This window comes from Astatotilapia calliptera, chromosome 14 (genome assembly GCF_964374335.1).
Source record: "Astatotilapia calliptera chromosome 14, fAstCal68.1, whole genome shotgun sequence".
Taxonomy (NCBI): Eukaryota; Metazoa; Chordata; class Actinopteri; order Cichliformes; family Cichlidae; genus Astatotilapia; species Astatotilapia calliptera.
This window is the reverse complement of record NC_137435.1, coordinates 6,113,036-6,136,100: the sequence shown is the minus strand read 5'-3', so window position 1 is coordinate 6,136,100 and position 23,065 is coordinate 6,113,036. Positions and strand designations below refer to the sequence as shown.

The following is a 23,065-nucleotide window of genomic DNA, read 5'->3' as shown; positions in this document are numbered from 1 at the left end:
CATGGATGTGCAGCCAACAAAGCTGCAGCAACTGTGTGATGTTATCATGTAAATATGGGCCAAAACCCTCTAAGGAATGCTTCCAGTACCTCGTTGAATCTGCGCAATAAAGAATTAAGGCAATTCAGAAAGCAAATGACGTCCAACCCAGTGCTAGAAAAGTGTACAAAAATAACCCCAAGACTTGTGACAGCTAAAATTAATTTCCTCTAATTAAGTTTTAGATCACACAATCAACAACACCCAGTCAGCATCAATGATTTATTATAAAACATTTAGCATAAAAACGAATGACCTCAGCTTTGAGAGTAAAAGCTGTTATCCAAACCAAATCCCAGAGCAAACTTCATGCCAGTTCTCAATATTGTCATCAGTTGGAAAGACCTTTGTAAGACCTTACAACATCTGATGTGGTGATATGATTCATATACTATCTGTTCTCTCTGTTGACTGTGAATCTTTTACCTCACTTCTTTCAGAGACTTCAGTGTTTACCACAGCTGTGTGGGATCTTTAGCAGAATAACACAGAGAATCATTTAGCTCTTCAATGTGAATGATGGGAAAGCAGTCCAAGTTGCACTCTTGTGCTCAGAGACACACAGACACCTTGAGCTACTGCCATGCGGGCTATGTGGTGACAGGTATGAAATGCCCCATGGCAGACTGGTCAGACAGGATGGCTGTGCAGTGTCAGTAAGAGATGGATGCCATCTTCTTAAGCACTTATGTAACTGAGATTTCTTGCTACAGCAAACTTTCACACAACTTCTGTTCAGGGGTTTCCCAAAATACTCTATCCACTGTGACACTCTTAATTGTATTACAGAATACACATCCAGTTAAAAGCATGACGACATAAAAGGTCTTTTTTAGCCATTATAAAACAGTCTGTCTCGTTTGTCTTCAATCGCACTTCTTCTGGATTTGCGTGTTTATTAGGTCTGCTTCTTAAGGCTGTGTGTAAGATTTTTTCCTCTTGTAATTTTCAATCGTTACTCTTGTCTATCTTGTTTTCCTGTTGTTAAAACAGCAGTATACATTTGTAATGGATATTTTTGTAGGGGAAATAATTTGAAATATCCACACCAAATATCCATACCACCAAACTTACTATCGATAAGAAAGTCAGTTCTATAACCGTTATACCATATTTGCCCACCAGATGGCAGTGTATGCCAATCAAAGTTTAGGTGTCACAACACAAACGACATAGATCAGCAACAACATTAAAAACAGACACACAGGTAACAGTAAAAGCATAATCTGTTTACAGTGCTGGGAAACCTTGGGACCTAGGATTCATATGGCTTTTACTTTGACATATACCACCTACCTAAATTCCAATGTAGATCCCCCAATGTCATAGGGACTCCATGATGGCAGGGGCCTCCCCCAGCAGGACAACACACTGCAAAAACCTGCTCAGAAATGGATCAACAACACAGCCAAGATCCACAGGCTTTGGCTTTGTTTTCCATACTCCCAGTCAGACTGAGCAACCGCAGGATTCCATAGAACAAGCCCAGTCCGTGAAGGCCCAATGGACCCAAAGACCCTACTTGTGCCAGGCATCGGCGGACAGCCCCAGAGGTCCTGTCTCCATGCCCAGACAGTGTATGGAGGATTTAACAACACTAAATAAGATGCTGTTGATGTTGTGGCTGACTGGTTTACAGTAATGACTGCTGACATTTGATCACCCTTTTTTGTTTTTTTCTCACTATCTTATCATTAATGGTAATCAGAGCCATGGAAAAGCTGACACTTAAACAGCCTTTAGGTTCCTTGTTTAACTGACAACTGTTGTTATAGTACTGCTGAAATACAAGGGGATTTTGCCCTGACTTTCCCCAATGCTGAATGTCACTATTTATTCTCAGTTTGTAATGAACAGCTTATTCATGAGCACATTTGGCTAAACCTTAAAAAATTCCAAGAGTCTCCACTGTGCAACGATAGTTTGCTATCTTTACTTCTCTGTTGAATCATCCATCAGAATGAGACAAAAAGATTGAAATAATCTAAGTTTGTTTTAGTCTAGCCCTTCTTTTGAAAATATACAATCTAACCTCTAAAAAGCACCCAGACGCAGAACAGTGCACCACACAGCCCTGCCCTGTTGGCTCCCAATGCTTTGAAATTCACTTTTCTATTTTTAAACCAGCTTGTCTCAAGTGGCTCAGTTCTTTGACATGGTTTGGCTTACACCTTTTTATCCACCAGGTAAATGTGGTGGGCATTCGGTGAAAAATTTGTATAAGACTTTATTGACATATCATCACTGCCTTGGTTGCAGACATCGCAGTGTGACAGAGGTAATGCTTCTAAAGTCAGTTATTAAGCATGTTCAGTTCCTGGCTTCCTGATGTGGACAGAAGTCAGCTCTGTTAAACAGCAGATGTTTTACACTGCGGCCGTTACCCTCATTTCCTGGGCGGAGAGCTGCTCGCTCTAATAGAGTAACAGGAACAAGAGAAAGAGAAGAGCTAGAGGGGGGGAGAGAAAGAGGCAGAGCAAGGCAAAAGAAGTTATCTAAGCGCAGAGCTCCCACAAATCACTTTGTCACCAGCAAGCTCTGACAAGCAGGAGGAGAGAGAAAGAGTACGAGCAGAGACTCCGAGTTAAACAGAGGTGCGAATAGGGAGTCTTGTCGGTGGAGCCTCGAAGGAAGAAGGTGTGAAGAAACTGTAGAGGAAAATAACGAGGCGATACTGCTGGATGGACAGAGGGAAGATAGAAGAGAGACGAGACTAAAATCCAGTTCCCAAAACAGCATAAGTTAAGAGGGACGGCTACTGCTGTTGTTACTGCCGCTGTGTCTGGATGGTACATCACCATTTAAAGAAGGTGTGTCAAACTTAAAATCTGTTACCGGAGGACACTGTTTCATTGAGACTGACATTTTAATCTTCTGATAGCAAACGCGCTTGAGACATTTAATCTCACAAGTGGAACCCAGAGAGCATACACTATCGTATTATCATGTTTGAGAGAGAGGAGAGGGATAGAGAGACAGCTGCTCTGTCTGTGAAGTAGGCATGAGACAGAGGCGTTGAAAGCAATTTCTGGTGTAGTGCAGCTGTACACAGATCACATGTTGTTACTAGTAAAAAGAGGTAGTTAGAGCCAAGAGCAGTACATGTTTGTGAAATGTTTTTCTATAGGGGCATGTGCAGGTTTGTGACTGGTATTGAATAAGTTGATGAAAGTAACTTCTTTGAGAACAATTTCTTTCTTTTAACCATTGATATGGTTAAAAGCGCCTGAGAGTTTTATCTGGACTGTAAAGGTTGAGGTCATCTCACCAAACCTAAAAAAAATAGGAAGATCATTTTCAAACTTTTTAAGCAGAGACTATTATTAATATTTTCTCTTTATTACAGAACATTACAGGGGAAATATTTGTCATTAGCACTAATAAGAAATTGTGCCAATTTAAACGTCTTAGTCTTAGATAACAAGTAACTTGGGCTCTGTAAACACCTGTCTTCATTTTGCTGAGTGCCATACTACTCTTTTCACATTCACTTAGGTTGCCTCTGTAAGAAAGACTGTGGTGACATGTGGAGGATGATATGCTAGCTCTAAAATAGACAGGATTCAGTTTATATAATAACATAATATAATCTTGGATTTGGAGGTTTGAAAACATATCAGTCAAACATTGGTCTGTGAGCACAGAAACAAATCTGCTGAATCCTTGATGGGTAGTAGTTTGTTTTGGACCTAGAGGTGTTGAAGAAACTTACAAAAGGGCACTGACTGTGTGCATGGGCTCTTTTAGCATTTGACAGCTCTGTTCTGGACTTGCTTCATCCTGTGGGACGTAACTGGGTTACCTGTTTGGCTGAGTCAGAGGCTGGGTCGTCACTGGATGTCTGTCTGCTCACTGGGATTCTTTCCACCTGTTTCTATGCAAATAAGACAGATGTGTTAGGTACTTTTTACAGCAGCAGTGACAGTCGTGGTGGTGAATTTTCAGGACTCTCCACACTGCTGTAATTGTTTTGTCGTGTGTAAACACTTTGCGTCAGTGACACCTCTCCACTGAGTGATTCACTGTTCCCAAAGGATCCCCGGTTGGACGAAGGCATTGAAAGGGAAGTTGGAGGAGCTTTTACTAAGAACCAAAGAACACAAGTGACTGCACAGACAGGCTGTCAACATGAAATTGTGGTTCTTGATATTGATGGTAGTGTACATGGTGGGCAGTGTACACAATCTGTCTACATGTAACACTGTGGACTTGGAGATGGTGAAGAAAAAACGCATCGAGGCCATTAGGAGCCAGATCCTCACCAAACTGCGTTTGCAAAAGGCGCCAGAAGAGGCTGGGGAGAAGGAAGAGATCCCTGCCAACTTGCTATCACTCTACAACAGCACCAGTGAGATTCTGAAGGAGCAGCAGGTTCTGGAAGAGGAAAACATCCCCACAGAACAAAAGGAGGAGGAATACTTTGCCAAGGTGGTTAACAGGTTCATCATGAAAGGTGAGTATAAAATTACCCTTAGCAGCAATATATAAATCTTGAATCTGTGAATCCTGATTGAATATTAAGAAAGGGGGCAATTCCTGATGGCTTAACTATAGTTGAATGTCAAGTAATGACTGTTATTTATGCTACTACATTTACAAGCTGAGACATAATTCAAGGTGAACACTAGCATTGCACTGACACTTTCCACTCTGAAAAAATAGTTATTGTCCAGATGTCACATGAAGTGCTGCTGTTAATCCCTCCACTACGGCAATACTGCGGTAATAATGTTGTTATTACTAGCAGAAACACAACAATAGCATTGTTTACAGTCCCCCTGTACAGTCCTTACTGCTCTTTGTCTGGTTGATCAACACTAATATTAAATATAGTGCACACAGTGCTGTCCAGAAGTTTCAAGCTGCACTCCCAAGCATTCACCGTATGCCTTATGGCTGGTGTCAGTTCCAATCTTGACCATAAATTCCCTCAACACGTGTAACCCTTATGATCTCCACCAAAGATCCTGAGGCAGTTTCAGGGGTTCAGAGATCACAGGCATTACAAGTTAGCAGAACTCTGTGCAGCATCTGGTCTGATGCTGTGTTGCTTACATGATATCTATGGCATTTTTACTGCTTTATTACTGCTCTTTGTCTGGCAAGGCTGCATATGATGTTTGTTCAGCCAAATGGTTTCTGGCTGTAATTGCCTAATGATTCCCAAACTATTACGATAAACATATTTTCTAGTTTTGCTTCTATGCTCCATTGTTCTCTGCATGTCTATACTCATCACCCTATCAGGCAGCCATCCACACTATCCCCCTTTTATCCACCACTTCAAACAGCACACTTTAGTGGATGGACCATGCTCAGGAGTGTGTAGACCAAAGAGAGAACAAAGCAACCTTCAAAATGAAGAGCACAATTTTGTTCTGCTTAGGTAACAACCAAAGAACAGGATGAAAAGTAGAAAAGCCATAGGAAGAGACATGAAATGAACTCCTTCACCCATGCTTGCTCTTTTTCTCTTTCATTTTCTCTTTTTTCTTTCTCTCTGACTTTGACCCTCAGGGATTGGGGTTTTCCTGTAACTTGAGCATTGAGTTCTCCCTTGCTTAACCTGTCACTTGTTCTCCATCACTTTTGCTTCTCTTTGTCACTGACTAGTTTCAGTGTGTCCCTTGAACCATGATTATCCATATTGCACGCTCTCTCTCTCTCTCACTTCTTTCCTTTGCACTCCTCTATCTGCGGGTTTCCTGAGCTTATTATATCAATGTGTTTGCAGTGTGTTTGTGACAGGGCAGCTTGACAGGAAGGAAGACAGGCTGATGGCCACTGAGATCTTGAATGACTCAGGTCCGGTCCGGTGCAAGCGGTGCCCATGGGGAGCATGTGTTTCCTATAGCTCTGGAATGCCACAGAACACCCATCCACTGCCTTATCTATCCGCTGCCTTGTTTTGAATCAGCTAATAAGGGAACAGCTGAAAGTAGCTGCCCCCTTACTCACGAGGGGTCACAACAGCATGTAGCACCACGTATTTGATTTGGCAGGTTTTTATGTCGGATGACTTTCTGGGAGGAGACACAAGGGATTTGTCTCCTCCTGGGATCAAGCTAGGGATTTTGCTGTTTCAATCCTGGGAGGTTCGCTTGCTAGGGGAATGTGTAAACCATTACACTATGGAGCCACTGTTGAGTCAACCTCTGCACACTGAAAAAGGAGAATGACAAATGTATGAGGATAAATGTTAAGGCCATCAAGTACTGCTTTGCAATTGTGAATTTAAAAAAAGCCACACATACACACACGCAAGGATTTTATCCAGCTTCTGCTTTTCTGTAATACGTTGTTTGAACGAAACAACAGAAATAGAATACAGGGGGAAAAATATTTTTATTTCCATTAACAATTCTTTTCTACATTTAAATCTTATTGGGCAGCAGACACTTTCCTGACTCTCAAAATCATTCTACGGGGGAAACATATTTGTGTGCAGAGCATTTAGAACATAATAGGTTTAGTCTTCATTGTGGTAATTGTGTGGTAGATTAAGCTAAATTCCTTTTGCTGTTTAGCACTCATATATCTCCCTTGAAGCCCACACAAGTTATCCTCCTATTAAAAGGAGTTTTGGTCCAATTTACACGAGGGAACGCTTTTCTCATTTGGAAGCTAGCCACTTTGTGCTATTCTGGGATGAAAGTAGTTCACTTCTCTGAAGTAATTATTGTAGTTACAAGTAAATGAACTTAAAGCTGTATTGTAGAAAGGAGTAGCAACAAGGGACCAAAGTCAAGTGTGAAATAGGGTGAAGTGGGGAAACAAGACATTGATGAGGGGGCTGTGAGAAGGTGGAGCTGAGAGGGAAGAAGGCCAATATTTAGTCAGTTGCTGGAATCTGGTTCCTCCTACTGGTAATTATAGAGCTGTTACTCAACCTGTCACAACAGCTGTCCCCGGCTTACCTGTGGATAGGCCTTGATTCAACACACAAATCCCCCCACACCCACATTTATATGCAGGCTAGGATGCTATCTCTACCCCGTCTAGCAGAGAGAGAGATTTTTTTAGCTGAGCATGGAGCTCATTTCTTACACTTTCTACTCTAAATGATTAATTTTGATCACAGAGCCAATGCAAACTCTGTTAATTGGAAAGTAGAAGTGAAGATAAAGCGTCAACGTAATTATGGTGCAGCAGCCAATATGCTTCTTAGGGGAAGTGACTTAATTTCCTGTTTTGCAAACACTTCTCTAACCCTTAACACATTTATCTCACTTTTCTCAAACTAAATGGAGACTCTGACTTTCCGTGCATGCGTTTGCCTGGCACACCAATTCCACTTGACATACTGTACGTTGTTGTGACCGTCTGTGTTTCCATTCATATGCTTCAAACCAAATATTTGACTGCTCTGGGTGGTACCAGTAAACTGTCATCTCATTTCCCGTTACACTCCACATCAGTTCTTTTTGGTTTCAGTTCGGCCTCACTGCAAGGGGTGAAACACTACCTCAGCCACAATGCAGATGGTAGATGATATACAAGCAGCCGTGACATGGAGTATCCTGGTACAGCCTGGGCTGAATATGTAGCACAAGTATGCAAGGCTGGGTTGCAATTCCTATCAGAGAGTAATTCCCGGACTTGAGAGCAGAGAACCCTTGCTTTGGCAGGCTGAGACAGAGTAGAGGGTTTGGGTCCTGGCCAGTACTTGCGCTCCATTGATACACATCTCCAATTTCTCCACACCCCCACTCACACCCTCTCACCCCTCACAACTGTGAGTTATATTCAAGAGTGCATTCTTCCCTGTGCTGTTTCCTTACCATTGTGTTTAACAGTTACATTGCCCCTCTCTGAGCCTCTCACTCGCTTTCTATAGTGTTTCACTCTTGATCTTCTGCCTTCCTGTGCTTATCTTTGCGTGTGACTGTTCGACGTAATCTTTTCGATCGTAACACTCATACATTTATGGTGTTAAAGCCTCCAGTAGCTTGTCTCTGTTTTTTATCAAGCCCTCTAGGCATCTTCATGCTATGATTAAAGTTGCGCATATGGGCAGCAAAACTGTAAAAGAACAAAATATTCATGTTGGTCAACTTTAGCAACAGCTGGAAGAGATGAACACTTGGCTGCAGTTATGATTATTGAGTAACACTGAGCTCAGCCATTTTATCTGATTAATGTGTAATCCTGACAAGCACTTATGAAAGAAGCCTTTCATTTACTTTATTCATAAAAAACATTGATATACATCTAAGTGTTGTAATGTTTACTAAATATCAGTGTTGTTAACAGTTTAGAAGTTAAAAATTGTAATTAACTTGGCTTGATTTGAAAAATCTGAACCCGCTAATTCGAGAGTCCTGATGTTTTTGAGCCATATGTCCATTAATTCTAACCTTACAATGCCCAGTCATCCCTTTAATAATCATAGTTCTTTTCTTTGTGTTTACAGATATTACACTAAAGACCATTTACATTAAATACCATTTACCAAATACAGTAACGATAGGATGACTTACCAAATAAGCTCTAGGAGTGGTCTCACAAAAAAAAAACAAGTAAAGATTCATGATTAAAAATAACCAAAACGTGTAATGAAAAATTAGTAAATCCTAAACACAAATAGAATGTTTTAATGCCAAAACTTGTTGCCTTTGCCTAATGTTAATGAATTCAGAGGAAAATGGCAAAATGAGGGAGAGCAGAGAAACAGCAGAGGTGTAGAGTGAAGGTTTTTTGGGACTAGCTCACATCTAAGCATTTAAATATACTAGTGCAGTGCCTTTTAAAGTAGGTCATAAACCATCATAACATTACTGTATTAAAAAGAGATCAGCTATAAGGTTCGAACGTGTTTGAATGATTGCATACGTTTAAATGTGGTAGACAGGCAGATTGTGGGTTGCAGCTTTCTTGAGAACTGCACATTTAAGTACCAAGAAGTTGTCTGTCACAGGAAACCACAGACAATAATCATCATATAAAGTTAAATTGAAAATTGAAAAAAGGTATTTTGTGAGAGCCTTTTTAGTTTTAAACTAGGCGTGATGACATTTAGTAACATTGTGGCTTATTCTTATTTTATCACATTCTACAAAAAGGCACTTTGAGGGTTCATTCCTGGCTTTATGCTTAAAGTTATAATTAAATTCATGTTAGGGTAAACTTGGCCTAGTTGGAATGGTTCAACGGAGAGGTCAAAGGGTTGGCAAAGTTAGCCAAAGAAACATGCCTCTTTTGTACATATGTGCCCCTCCCCCTAAATACAGAGTGGAGCAGCAGTAACTGTAGGAGAAAGACTGTTAGCAGAGAACAAAGCACAGAGAACCCCTCATCTGAACAACATCAAGTTTAACACTGCACCCACTTGGGTCTGCAGCAATACAAATGCCATGTTTAAAGCAAGTTTGATACGGAGTTATTGAGACAGTCAAAGAAAAGATTTCTTGGAAGTTCTATGTTGTGCTGACTGACATTTGGTCCTGGTCCAACATTTAAACTGTTCCACATTAGCTTTCTTTACGTTTTTAAATATAATAATAACTCCTAAAAGACTAAAAACACATTACAACTAGCTTTTAATAAAAGACAGTTTAAAGTACATCTACCATGAAAGTTGGTTCCCTTCGTGATGGATGAAGTTCTTTTGAAATATTGTACCACAAGATATACATGAGATGTACATCTGCCCATTAAACATTAAATGCACTTAGATGGGTTGTTTGTCAAAATATCAAAACATAATTTCCTCTTCTTACATCATACAGAAAAAAACAACTCAAACACCAACTACAAGCCCACGGTCATCTCAATGAGCTTCAACATCGCTCAGATACGGAGTAACGTCGGGGGCAATCTGCTACTCACCAGAGCAGAGCTACGGATGCTCATCAAGGAGCCCATGATTTTGTCTGAGGAGAGAGTGGAGCTATACTATAGCCAGGGGACCTCGACTCGTTACCATGCGTCTCGCTTTGTCACAAACATGCTGAAGGACAAATGGCTGTCCTTTGATGTCACTGAACCTCTGCGGACCTGGCTCCAAGGGAATGGTGAGATAAGCATTTATTTTTACTTCATCATCATGTATTTGTCAATCTTTCCATTTATTTAGTTCAGCCCATGTGTGATATCATATAATTTCTAGGTAATATTTCCCTCCTCCATGATTTTTTTCTGTTACTAGAGAATGAACAGAAGTTTGAACTTCGGCGGTACTGTGAATGCGGCATGCCGCATGACGATGGTACTTTAAGTTTTATCATCTCTGGGACTACGAGCAAGAGGGGAGACACTAAAGAATTAGAGAAGCTGAACCAGCAGCTACCCTACATCTTTACCATGTCCATCCCTAAAACCAACCACTCTAAGAGTTTACGCACAAAACGTTCCACTGACACAACGGACAGCTGCAGCACGTAAGCAATTCTGAACTTAATGATTTATTCCACTCCATTTCTGCTTTAAAGCTGCAATAGTAACCTACTAAACCACGAGCAGCTTCAAAATACAGACCACTGAAACAACAAACATCAACTATCCCTGTTTATCCATGCTGTAATTCTGTGGTCGTTTTAGTGGCTGTATAATAAATGGACTGTAGCTTTAAAATGTTTTATAATCTTAGACAGATTACAGTGTGCCTCTCATTTACCCCCACACATATACACAAGATGGAGTATACCTCCAAGGCCCAGCCATAGGGTTAAATTGAGTGTAATGTTGTCTCCCAACATAACAGTTATCGTCCTACAGCTTTAAAACTGACTTGATTTCAATACTCTTTGCACCATCTCATCTTCACACTGTTTTCTCTTTTGCAGCCAATCACACAACTGCTGTTTGAAGAAACTGTACATTGACTTCAGGAAAGATCTAGGATGGAAGTGGATCCATAAGCCAACGGGGTACTATGCCAACTACTGCATGGGGTCCTGCACCTATATCTGGGATGCAGAAAACAAATATTCTCAGGTACTGTGTGCATTTTCATGAGTGTTATTTCTCCCAAATCCCAGGAGGCAATTTCTTAAAGTCTGGAAAAAATGTTAATGGCAATGTTGTATTTATATGTTGCCATAATAATTCTTGATGATTTAAATAAACCAAAATGCAAAGCTCTAAGCACTACGGCACTAGGACTATCTGAATTTAACCGGTTATATAAAATTCTGGTAGAGACAAATCCCACTCAGAAGGAAAACCAATGGTTTTATGAGAAAAACAAAAACACAAATCCCTTGCAGGTTGCAGGAAGGGGATGTAGTGTGAAAAATCCGCCAAAAATCAGTATACACAGAGCTACCTCATGCGTTGCCCCCTCGTCAGTAAAGGAGCAGGAGCTTTGTTTGTGCCAAACCTGATTAGGTTAGGGCTGAAATGATGACAAAAACTTTGTCTCTGGTTGTTTTTACTCTTTTAAAAAGCTAAATATCCTTTTTATGGCCCTTAATACTTTTAACACTTTCCACTTATTGAGGAAACTCTGGGTCTTTCAAAAACTTGTGCAAAAATGTCTTTAAAAAGTAAAGTATTGTAGTTTGTATTAAGATTTTTCTAAAATCACACTGAAAATTCTTAGAAATGTTGTGCTTATGTATTACATTTGCTTCGGACCATGTTGTCTTGGTGAGTAAATTCTCATAAATCTTGCCTACAGATTCTGGCACTGTACAAACATCATAACCCCGGAGCTTCTGCCCAGCCCTGCTGTGCTCCACAGACACTAGAGCCACTGCCAATCATCTACTATGTGGGGAGGCAACACAAGGTATCTATACTGCAGTCACTTTCAGGTCAAATGTTTGCAGAACATTTTATGTGAAAACAATATATAATTGATCACATCACTGTTATTTTCTACTTGCAGGTGGAGCAGCTGTCCAATATGATCGTGAAGTCTTGCAAGTGTAGCTAAAAATATAGTATGGCACACAGCTCTGCCTCCTCTTCTCAAAACACAGAGGGAAAGAAGATGTTGTGTTGGAGACTACAGATAAGAGCAAGTGACAGAGAATTTGAGATAATGTGGACATGGGGAACAAAATATTTTAAAGCTTTTCTCCAACAATCCCTCAGTTGTCACATTTGATGCACATTAAGCCATGGACCTCTTTTTTCTTCTTCTACATATTAACGATTATAGTTTTTATACGTACATTTACCTTGCAGTAGTAAAATTGTCGGTCTTGAAATGAATTAATTTATTTGTTGCACTGACAGGTGTCTAAAGAATAATAATGTACATAAAAGAAGTGTGTGAGACAATAAAATTTGGACAAAAAAGCACGAGGACAATAATGAACGTTCATGGAAGAATATCCATATTCAGGGATGAAAACGTGGGACATTTCAGATGACCACATCATCGTCCTGGTGAAAGGTGCTGAATTACAGGTGGAAAACCAGGGATGTTGGGGTTTTCCTCAAAGATAAGGCTGTAGGTGTTTTTGCATGGCTACATCATAAAGGACAGAAAAAGACACAGGGAGAGTCCAACCTGGGGAAAATCCCTTTTGACTGAAAGGCTGGACTTTCATTTTACAAGAACCGTCCATTAGTTTTATTTTCTTTTTTCAACCCACGTGACTTCTAATATGCATTTTATCAGTATGTTTCTGTTCATAATGTTCATAACTGAATGTCAGATTGTCCTTTAACCCCACTGGTTTTTCAAAGCCAGAGGCACTATCAGCTGAGAGTGATGACATCATGCTTTTAATCCCTCTGGGGACTTACCGCCATACATGTTCTCTATTAATGGACACATGGTGGTAGTGCTGATATGAGTAAGGCTATTAATACTTATTGTTTTATTTTATTTTGTTTTAAAATCATGGTAAATTATTTTAATTTCAGGAAGTTTCACAAGGATGTTTTTTCTTTCAAACTCATGAACTGGTCTGGCTTCTATGACTCGCATTAGGAATAAAACCAACACATGATTTCAGCTTTCTATGTTTTTCTGGTGCACCTGCTTTTATAATGTCTATTTGTAAATATTCAAACAAAAAAAAAGAAATAAACATGTTAAATTATGTTGTGATGGTGGAAGATTTTATGAGCAAAATAAACCACAGGAGATGTTTCCACTTGGCAGAGAGTTGCCTTGATTAGGTGTGTGCGTGTGCGGGTTTGCGTTGCACTTGTCAGTGCATGTATGCGTCTGTTTTAACTGTAAGCCGACTTGACGAAAGCATAAACTGAAACACACCTAAAGTGATGTAGACGTGAATTTCATCATCTTGTCTTTGTCATCACAAAAACAGTTCAAAAGAGTCGTGTTGTTAGACGTGGTTTTCCTCAAAAAACTGTAACTAAAACATTTTTAGAGTACAGTCATGTTAGGTAAAAAAAATAAGATGAAAATGTAACGCTAGTTGAGATAAAACTGTGACTTCAATTTGAAACTAAGAGTGATTTGAAGTTCAGGGCCGTTGCCGTACTTGACAGACTGGGACCCCACCCCTTGCACCTCCTTTTCCTTCTACACTTCAGTGTGTGACTACTTCTCTTTCTTGATGTCTTTCACAATCAGTTTTTTTAAAACACTACTTGTACTTGTGTACTTGTACAATGACTTTCCAGTGTCGGGGAACAGATCGGCCGATGGAAAAGCTTGGCTTATGGCACCATGTGGACTATTTCAGGCCAACTGCAGGGCAATTATGGGATGACTGAAGAACAGCAGCAACAAGTCCTATTTGGCTTCACCAGTGGCAAAGAATGCTCGGATGTACAGGTTCTTTAGTTGCACTGTCTTAACCTGAAGGGATGGATGCCTTTCCAGTTTTTATGCTATCTCTGTACACCACACCCCCACCGTCCCAACCCCACCCCTCTCACTCTGTACTCAAGGGATTATTGTCAGCCCATGAGGCTGAATTGGGAATGAGGAGAGCAGGTCCAGACCCGTTGGTAAGTCCCAGACTTAAGGGCAGTGACTACATGGAAAATTAAACACACATACTGTGCACATGCATATGAAAACACTGAACCCACTGACACACAGACACAGCTCAAGCACACCAACATCAAATGCCTTACATAAGCTTTGTGCTAGTGACTCGTGTGGGGGATGCTTGTGCTGTTAACAAAGTGACAGTGATCAGTGCTATCTTGTTCCAAGGCTGGTCATGTTACCCAGAAAGCACAGCAATTTTCCCCCAATGAAAGAACACACAAAGCGCCTGTTTGGAAAGGCAGCTAAACAAAGTATAATGAAACATCATCAAAATAATTGAATCCTCTTCAGTCTCACCTCTCAAAATGATTCTGAGTGATCTGTTGCCAGGTCATAATCTTGCCAAAGTACAATGTGTACCGTGTTATCGTGACAGGGGAAATGTAATTGGAATGTTAATGGGGCTTTTTTTTCACCAAGAAAACAGGATCATTGCCCAACCTAAACAAGGAAAACCCAAGATCTGATGCAGGAGACAAGATCATTAACATTAGACACTAAAGGTGCTTGAACTTGAATTTTGCTTTTTTCACTTTCCCTCCTAAAGATGAAACAAAGAGTAAGAATGTCAAGAGACTCATAAATCTATCTGTGGTGCTAATGGAACAGCCCTATGGGGGAAGTAAAACTTAAGTAGCCTTGTTCCTCCAAGTGATGTTCATTTCTCAGCAGCTGCTTCCTCTCAAGCCCTCTGGCTTTTCATGGGACTGAATTAAACTGCTGACACCTCCTGCTAAAAATGAAGCACATCGCAGAATACGGCCCACCCGAAGAAAAATAAAGGATTGAACTGAACACAATTCAACCCAACAGAGAAGATTTAAGACAGATGGCGGCAGCTTTTGAAGGTCAAGCAGGTGTTCTTTTACAGCTAAGTCCATGTGTTGAGTTTATACAACTGCATGAGTAACAAGAAAATTGTTCTGTTGTTGCTATTCATCAATTTTGACACAACTGGTCCTTTAATTACATCCAAGTGCAGTGTTTAACCCTTTTATATCTGTTGATGTGATGACTTTCGAAGCATTCTACCTGTATGCTACTTATCTAGGTTCATAATGCAGTCATGCTAAATGTGAGCTCATTCGTCATGCCGCTGGTCTTGAAATGTTATTTTGGGTTCGCGTCTTATTACAACATCCATGAAATGTGCGATTATACGTCCACCAGTCTTCCAGCACAACTGCTCATTAAAAGTGGAGCAGGAAAGCGACCTGGTATAATTCCTGTGAACTCAGACGGAGCTGACTGCGACCTTAATAACAGACGCTGATGTCCTGCTGCAGCTCAGCTCTGCCTTGCAAACACACAGCTGTGCAAATCCATTGTTGCTCCAGGTGCTGAATCTGTGTGCAAACACACACAAATACACAAACATCAACAAACATGCCTTTCTGTTTAAAGACGCAGTTTTGCAGTTTAAGATTTTGGTTTTATTTTCGCATCAGTTTTACACAAGTCTAATTAAATTCGAGATTTCTCTCTTAAAATAACAGGGTAATTATGTTACCATACTTACTGATATAAGGGGTCAGGCTGAACAAATTTACCACAGTACTGACTTTAATTTTGTACATGTTTAACTTACTTTTATGCCTAACTTATTTTTTGCTTCGCTGTACAGGCAAGATTTGAAATAACTTTAGTGTAGATATATATGTTACTGCTCTACCTGTATTTTTATTAAATAAAATGTTTCTGATACATATAAATTAAACTTTGATTTATAAGTCCCCAGAATACCTGGGTGTACAGATCAACAGAATATTGACAAGTTTACTGGAACATGTTAGACATGAGCTGACAGCGATTTCCTTCTCCACCTGTCAGGCTTTTATTGCCATCTTTTTCCTTCACACCTGCAGTAGATGTTTATCACAGTCTGAGTCAGCCGCCCATATCGCTCGCTTCGCCTCCTCTTTTCTCTCCTTTTCTCTCTGATCTTTTTGTTAGCCGCTGCCAGCTCTTTGAAGATTCCCTGAAAGTTTTGTGTTATCACCTGCACGACACAAAGCAAGTGATAGGGGATGAAAAAAGATGAGTGACTAAATGAGGGACAGAGACAGAATAAAATACCACACACGTTTTTCTTTCTAGCTTTTTTTCCCTACAAGCTAAAAAGAAACTAGGGTAGAACAAACATTTTTAAAAGAGAGTAGTTAATTTCCACTTCACCAGATGGCCGCTGTGCTCCTTTGTCATGTAAATAACCAGTAGCTAGCGTCATAGCTTAAAATTCTAAGGATCAAAGACTGAGGAAAAACAAAAAAAGCCTCTTCAAAGTGAAGCCCACAAAGGGAAAGTATGATAAACCATATGACAGTGAGTGTGGTTATAAAGCACGCTGGGCCCTGACTCATTTGCTGGACCTCTGTAAGTAAGAAATGTTTTCTAAAAAAGGAAAGGTACCAATTACATCTCTGGACTGGCTCCTTCTCGTGGCACCGCCCCTCCGTTTCCTTCCTTCCTCCTCTCTCTCTCTCTCCCTCTGTGTGTGTGTGTGTGTGTGTCCCTGGACACACAGGGACAGATATGCCGCTATAAACAGCTACCATGTCCCTGGGTAATAAACAGAGGAGAGGACCTGGCTCATGGCTCTGAAAAAACAACAATGTCCGAGCAGGATCTACACCCAGAGGAGAGGCAGTCTCTAAATAGCAGTTTAATCATACAATCCCAACTGAAGAACATACCCCAGTGGGTGATGGTGACGGCAATGGGGAAGACGAATTGGTGAGGGGTGGTGTTTGAGGGAACCTTAATTCCCCTGGTGAATCACTATCAAGCATTTATTGCAATAGCATCTGTTGCTCAATGACTTTATAATTGAAAAACTCCAAACATCATTCTGGGCTCTATAAAAACTAAACGCTTCTAATCTAGATCTAGATATCCTGCTGTATTGGGCTGGCTTGTAAAGTCCGAACACAGCAGTAATTTTAATTGTATATCAGTTGTTGTTGTTGTTGTTGTTGTTTTGGTTGCTTGGGAAAAGAATAATTCTCAAACAAGCTGTTGACCAGATGGCCTTGATATAGTCTAAATGTTTATTTCTAACAATAATTTAGGTCTAACACTCAGTCTTCTGCTAGCTCTGTATTGTTCACCACCATCTGCTGTATAAAAATCTAGCTTTTGCAAGACGTTTGACTTACTAGTCTAGCGGCATAAATACTGCAATCTTTTTATTTTGGTAAACAGCTGCCTGCTGTTGTTGGACATAAGGTTGATTGAAAGCAAAGCAATGTTTTGGCCACTATTTTCAGGGGATTTTCCACTCTGAATGACACTTTTCCCATGAACCACTAGTTTAGTTCATTCACTGAATAGCTCAACTGTCCTGATATAGTTTTTAAATAAAAACACTTGTCCCAGTTCCAGTACTTCTTTTGGAGTTTTTTTTTTAACCATTTTGCCTTATGACCACCTTTTAGTTGGAGAAAACAGTCATTATGAAAACACACCTGTGTAAAGTAAAAAGTTAATGATTTTAGGCAGATGCAGCCATGCGGCTTCAGAATCCAGTGGAATAGAGGCATGCTGGGAAAGCGTACAAGGCATAATCTCTTTACAGACCCCATAGTAAGCTTGGCCGAACCAAGGCTGTGACCCATACCTTGGGCGTAAAAGTTCATTCACACACTATTACTCATCCTACTACTTCACTTCATCCACGCACCCTCACGTCCACATAGACACACACACGCACACACACTAAAACACGGGCAAGGCTGCTGACTCCTATTAAGTGAGGTGTGACTGAACTCACAAATCACACATTGGTGTTAAACTGACATGGTGGACAGAAAGAAATATCATCCCGAGAACATGCACACACAAATTTGGGTTAAATCACACAGTAATATGAATCTTCTTATTGGATAAATGGGAGGTTAGGGAGGTGTGAGGTTTTCAAGGTTAGCTCTGCACAGGGTCTGTTTTAGATTAGTCTGCCATAGTCTGTGGCCTACTGTGTCAGTGGAGCTCTCAGCTGTATTGATAGGTGCAAGGGTTATGACAGCAGAGAGAAAAACTTGGCAGCCTGTTCCTCCATTGCCTTCCCTCAGAGGGATACTGGTCAGCACGCTCCCACCCCTCCTTTCTCTCCCCACTAGCTCTGAATTCCCCAATGAACAACACATTCCTCCTTCCCAGTACCACTGTTTATGACACGGTATCCTTTGAAGCAACATGTGAGTGTTTGTGTACGTGTAAGTAGATGGGTGTGCAAGTGTGTGTGTGTGTGTGTGTGTGTGTGTGTGTGTGTGTGTGTGTGTGTGTGTGTGTGTGTGTGTGTGTGTGTGTGTGTGTGTGTGCGCGCGCACAGCCTTGAGCAACTGAGCCTTGGTAAATGCATAAATGTTCCAGCATGACAATAACAAAGTTGGACTGTGAGTTTAATAAAGGTCTAAGTGTTCTGTGGAACACCTGAGCAGGTATGATAAGGGCATACATCTGTGTGACAGCTGTTTCCTTGCATCCCTCAAGTGATGGCAAAATCTAGAATCTAGGCCAATTGAATTACACATTGAGATGGAGAGTCCATGAGAGCAATGGGTGGAGGAAAAAGCTGTGAGTCATCACCAAACTTGGGATGCGCTCATTTTAAAAGGCAGAGAGAGAGGGGGGAAAACTGGGTGTTGAGACAAAGAAAAACAAACGAGTTGCTTTTCTAATTAAAGCAGCCCTAAAGGAGAGGGTGGGGGTGTTAGGGAGCTGGGAGGGGGGCAGAGGTCAAAGCTAGCTGAGTCATTTCTAAAAACACCCATTTCCTGTGATTGGGGTGCTTCAGGAGCGGGCAGAAATTACTTGTGGTTTATGCAAACCCTCCTCACATTTCCTCCCAATCAATGCACTCTGACACGCAACGGTAATACGCATTTACCATGTTTTATTCAGGCACACATTGATGAGTAGACCTGGAAAATGTATAGAAGGTGCATCCGAAAATGCAAAAAAATGCCTTTTTTTTCCTCTCTCTCTTTTTTTTTTTTTTTTTTAGATCTTTGCACTTTTTATAACAAGTCTTCTTCATAAAAGTTTTATTCCACTATTTTATAGCAGCTTTGTAATATTGTTATATAGAGTTCTAACCTTACAAAGTATCAGTCAAAAGTTTGTCCCAAACCTTTGATGTATGTTTGAATATGTGTATAAAATAGTAAATGTTATTAGCTGCATGATTAAACATAACTAAAAAAAAGTCAGTGTTTCTAGAAAATCAGCAATGGAACAGATATATAAAAAAATACCAATTTTTTATAGATCATATTTGTTTTTATATTTTTTATTAATAACAACATTCCACATCTTAAAGCATGGCAAAACCTTTTGTGTTTTAATAGTTTTATAGAGTTCAACTTAAATATGTCATTATAACTAAACAAGATTCTGAACTTGGATTACATTTTTGTTCTTGATATTTTTGCAAATTAGTACAAATTTAACAAGATATATTAACTTAGTTGAATATAAAATATTGAACAAAAGCCTTGAGCCATTCCTCGTTTCTTTTTCCTTATATTTTGCTTTTCAGAGGTTAGAACTCTTGTAATGCTCTAGGATCGTTTTTGGTTTTTTTTGTCATTTTCAGTCTAATTCTTGCACCTAATTATTTTCAGAGCACTGTTTATTTGATATGTTAAGCCAGATGATGTGCATCATTCAATCATAAAAAAGACTCAAACTAGACTTGTATCTGCACATAACACACAACTTGGCAAAGAAACTATTTTAAACTCTATATTAGACACTTTGTTACTAGCAACCACAAAAGCATATAACTTGTTCACATTTCTTTTGCCCAATCTATAAAAAATGCTAAACAACACAAAACAACAAAAAACAGGGAGAGTCCCAAAGAGCTATTGGCAAAAAAAAAAAAAAAAGAAAGAAAAAAAAGCAGAGGGCAGAAGAAGAAGTCTGAAAGCAGTACCTGAAAGTCATGTTCTTGAAAAATAAGAAAAAAATATCCAGCAAAGAGGACATGAGAGATACAAATGGCCCTTCGGCTGAGCTACTGTTTGCTGGAGTGTCGTGAGAAATGACTTCAGGGGAATGGTGGCTGTCAAGAAACCATTCTTAAGGAAGGGAAACAGGGAGAAATGACACAATAATTGTACTGAAAATTATTAGCAACGCATCTTACACTGCGATGAATCAAAACTAGAAATCCTTAATTAAAATTGCCATCTTATATAGACTAAATCAGAAAAAGGGTGCAACACATTGGAGGCTCTGGAGGTCTGAAGCTGTATTTAAGTTAGTGGTGTTGGGGATTTTTGGATGGAAATGAACGCTGAAAAGTACGGTCAGATTTTGATGCACTGTGCAATATCACCTGGAAGGCTTTAGACAGAAAACAGAACAAAAGGCAGCCAACATCAAAATAAGAGCTTTTAATGTTCTTCAAGAAGCCTGGAAAACTATTCCTGAAGACTGCTTAAATATTATAAGAAAGCTTGTCTAGCAGAGTTCAGGCAGTGTTGAACAATGGAAGTAGTCAGTTGGTGACGTTCCCTGTCCAGTCTGAGTAAAAAAAAAAAAAAAAGAAATGTTGAAAAGATGCTTTCATTTTTAAAATAATTCATAACTAAAGGAGTTAATGAAGGGTTTTCCATAACATGATTTTGCTGCTTTTTTTTAAGTAAAGCTTTTTCTTCTGTTTTTGTTCTTTTGGTTTGGTCCTTTCTTTTTAGCCTGTAACAACCAAGATTTCTCCTCTCACAGGCCCGACAACAGCTTTGGCATCCTCACATATACACACGTGCTCAACACACAACCAGGGGGGAAAAAAGGCATTTTGTCAGAGAGGTATAACAGAACCCAGACTGTGAAAGAAGGCCCTAATTCAAGCCAGTCTATCCTAGCATCAGCACCACAGTCCCGCCCCTCTGGCACTGCTGAATCATCAAGACTCACCCTTAATGCACTGGAATGGCCGAGAGTTTCACACACACCATGCCTTCCATAGTAGTATTTGTGACTAAATTAATTTGGAAGGCCGACTACTTGATGATAAAGGCAAAGATCATAAAGTCTGACTCATTCTACTGAGGTCCAGTGAGAAATTGGAAGATGATATCTGTGGTGGATTTTTGGTTCACAGCACCTGATGAACACATGTGACTAAACGACTGAGTGTGGTCCTCATTTTCCTTTAGATACACCCGCTGGTCTGCACTGCAAATAGGTAGAAAGGGCCATCTGGTGCAAAAGGCACCTACATCTAATGCTGCCTCCTCTGACTGGCCACCCAAGAGTTCAGGATGTGAACTAATACTTTGCTGTAATGAATTACTCCCTAGAGATACAAAAATAAAGTTAAGGGATGAGTCTGGAAGGCTCCCAAAGTGCTGTCAGTAGTCAATGCTAACTGACAGGAAAGTCCAACAGTAAGAGCAACAGGAAGAGGAAACTCTCCCCCACAACATCCTGGATGGCCTGCCCATGTGTGACTGAATATTTTCAGATATTGTTCAGGGTCTTTGTTTGTGCCTCATAGCTGGTATTGTCATGGCAAAGTTATAATGTCTAATTAGTGATTTGCAAACATCTGTGTGTACACTATAATGCTGTGGTTGGCAAAGTAATGTTATTCTACTGACAGATATTTACAGCTTGTTTTGAATACTTCTAACTGTCTGCTCCGCTGCTTGTTTGTTACAGCTATTCTAGTCTCTTGAGATAATTCCACCACATTAGAAGAAGTCTGGGGCAGATTTTTCAACAACCCGTCCCTCTTTCCACCTTATTTGCAGAGTTCTGTTGAAGTCTTCCTTTCCTTTCAAGTCCCATAGTCATCTAATGGTCAGAATGTGTGTACCCAGACATCCTGAGTCACTTATGATGCCGGTTCCTTTCTGTGGGAAAGCGTGACCATGTGTGCTGTGCTCAGTCGCTCATTGCTCATAAACAGTAGGAGCACAGCCTGCAATGTAAAATAAACTAGCCGCCACAACATGCTGTCACTACCGCTAACTAGCGTGAAAACAACAACCACAGAGCCAGATCAAAGGGGTGCAGCCGGTCACACAACTCCTCGGCTTACGTGCCACTCTCGCTTTGATAGATTATCCTCTTGCTCTTTCTCGCTTTACGATAGAAGGTTATTGTGAGATTTAAGATGTAAGTCTGTCAAAGAGTTGGCGTCACATCCAAGTGAAATGGGCGAGCTGGTAATGAACTCTAAAAAGGTGAAAGCCTGCGTGTGTTAGATGAAAACTTGCCAAGTTCACCATGATGGTTGATATCACAAGGCAATGAAGAGCAGCGTCATGGGTGGTCACTGTGTATAAATACTTTTTACTGAGGATGTTCCTCTCCTTGCCTTTCTTCATGCTCACATACAGACTATAACAAACTTTTCACCTCAAACATTCATAGCATGTTGATTCAGCATGTCTATTTCACATCCTCCGCTGTCTGCTATGCTCTATCTATCTGCATTCCTCCACATGAGCTTCTGTCTTTCTCTCTGAGGCGCAGAGTCATTGCCCTATTTGCTTGAATTTCTCATTTCCTGTTTGGGGTGTGTATCCGATCCCTTGTTCTCGTGCCCAGCACACATCAAACACTCAAAGCGAGAAAAAGAGACCGAAAGAAGGGCACACAGAAAGTATATAAGTGAGGGAATCGTGGCAAAATTTGAGGTGAATGGGAGAGGTTGACTTTGAAAGGAATCGGGCTGAAGATGTCAGGACAATGGAAAGGAAAAATCTTGACCACTGTCAGAGAAAGCAAATGGAAAACCAAAAAGGAGTAGGAAACACAAAGCGGTTAATTATAATATCCACAGATATGCCTCAAAAAAGGTCAGGCTCATGTCAAAGGCGTTGTTCATTCTGTAAGATCACGTTTCATCTTTATCTAATTTATAAGGAATCTGAGCTGATTTCACTTCCCTGTGCAATTTGTTTTTATTTACTCAAATTATCTGTTTAGTCAGTCATTTTCCAAATTTCCTTTAACAAGGCTGTGGTGCCAGTCAAACAGGAGGGGGTTGCTGAGCTATAGCCATTAAAAATACAGCTTCCCATAGTCTGCTTCACATTTCCATCATAAAGGACTGATTCCACTCAGGCTGTGTGTGGGCTTACACTC

The 23,065-nt window shown here is 40.3% G+C and overlaps 1 protein-coding gene across 2 annotated transcripts; it reads left to right on the top strand.

Moving 5' to 3' along the window:
* The first annotated feature begins 2,512 nt into the window (after positions 1 to 2,512).
* On the top strand, positions 2,513 to 13,038 carry tgfb1a (transforming growth factor, beta 1a). Of its 2 annotated transcripts, none has more exons than XM_080288441.1 (7): positions 2,513 to 2,849; positions 4,074 to 4,492; positions 9,768 to 10,052; positions 10,187 to 10,418; positions 10,824 to 10,974; positions 11,660 to 11,770; positions 11,870 to 13,038. In XM_080288441.1, the coding sequence occupies exons 2-7, from the start codon at positions 4,168 to 4,170 to the stop codon at positions 11,915 to 11,917; spliced, it is 1,152 nt and encodes a 383-aa protein (XP_080144567.1). In that variant the 5' UTR covers positions 2,513 to 2,849; positions 4,074 to 4,167; the 3' UTR covers positions 11,918 to 13,038. The 2 variants fall into 2 exon arrangements, with proteins under 2 accessions (XP_080144567.1, XP_080144566.1); XM_080288440.1 differs by having other exon boundaries at positions 3,787 to 4,492.
* The last annotated feature ends 10,027 nt before the right edge of the window (positions 13,039 to 23,065 follow it).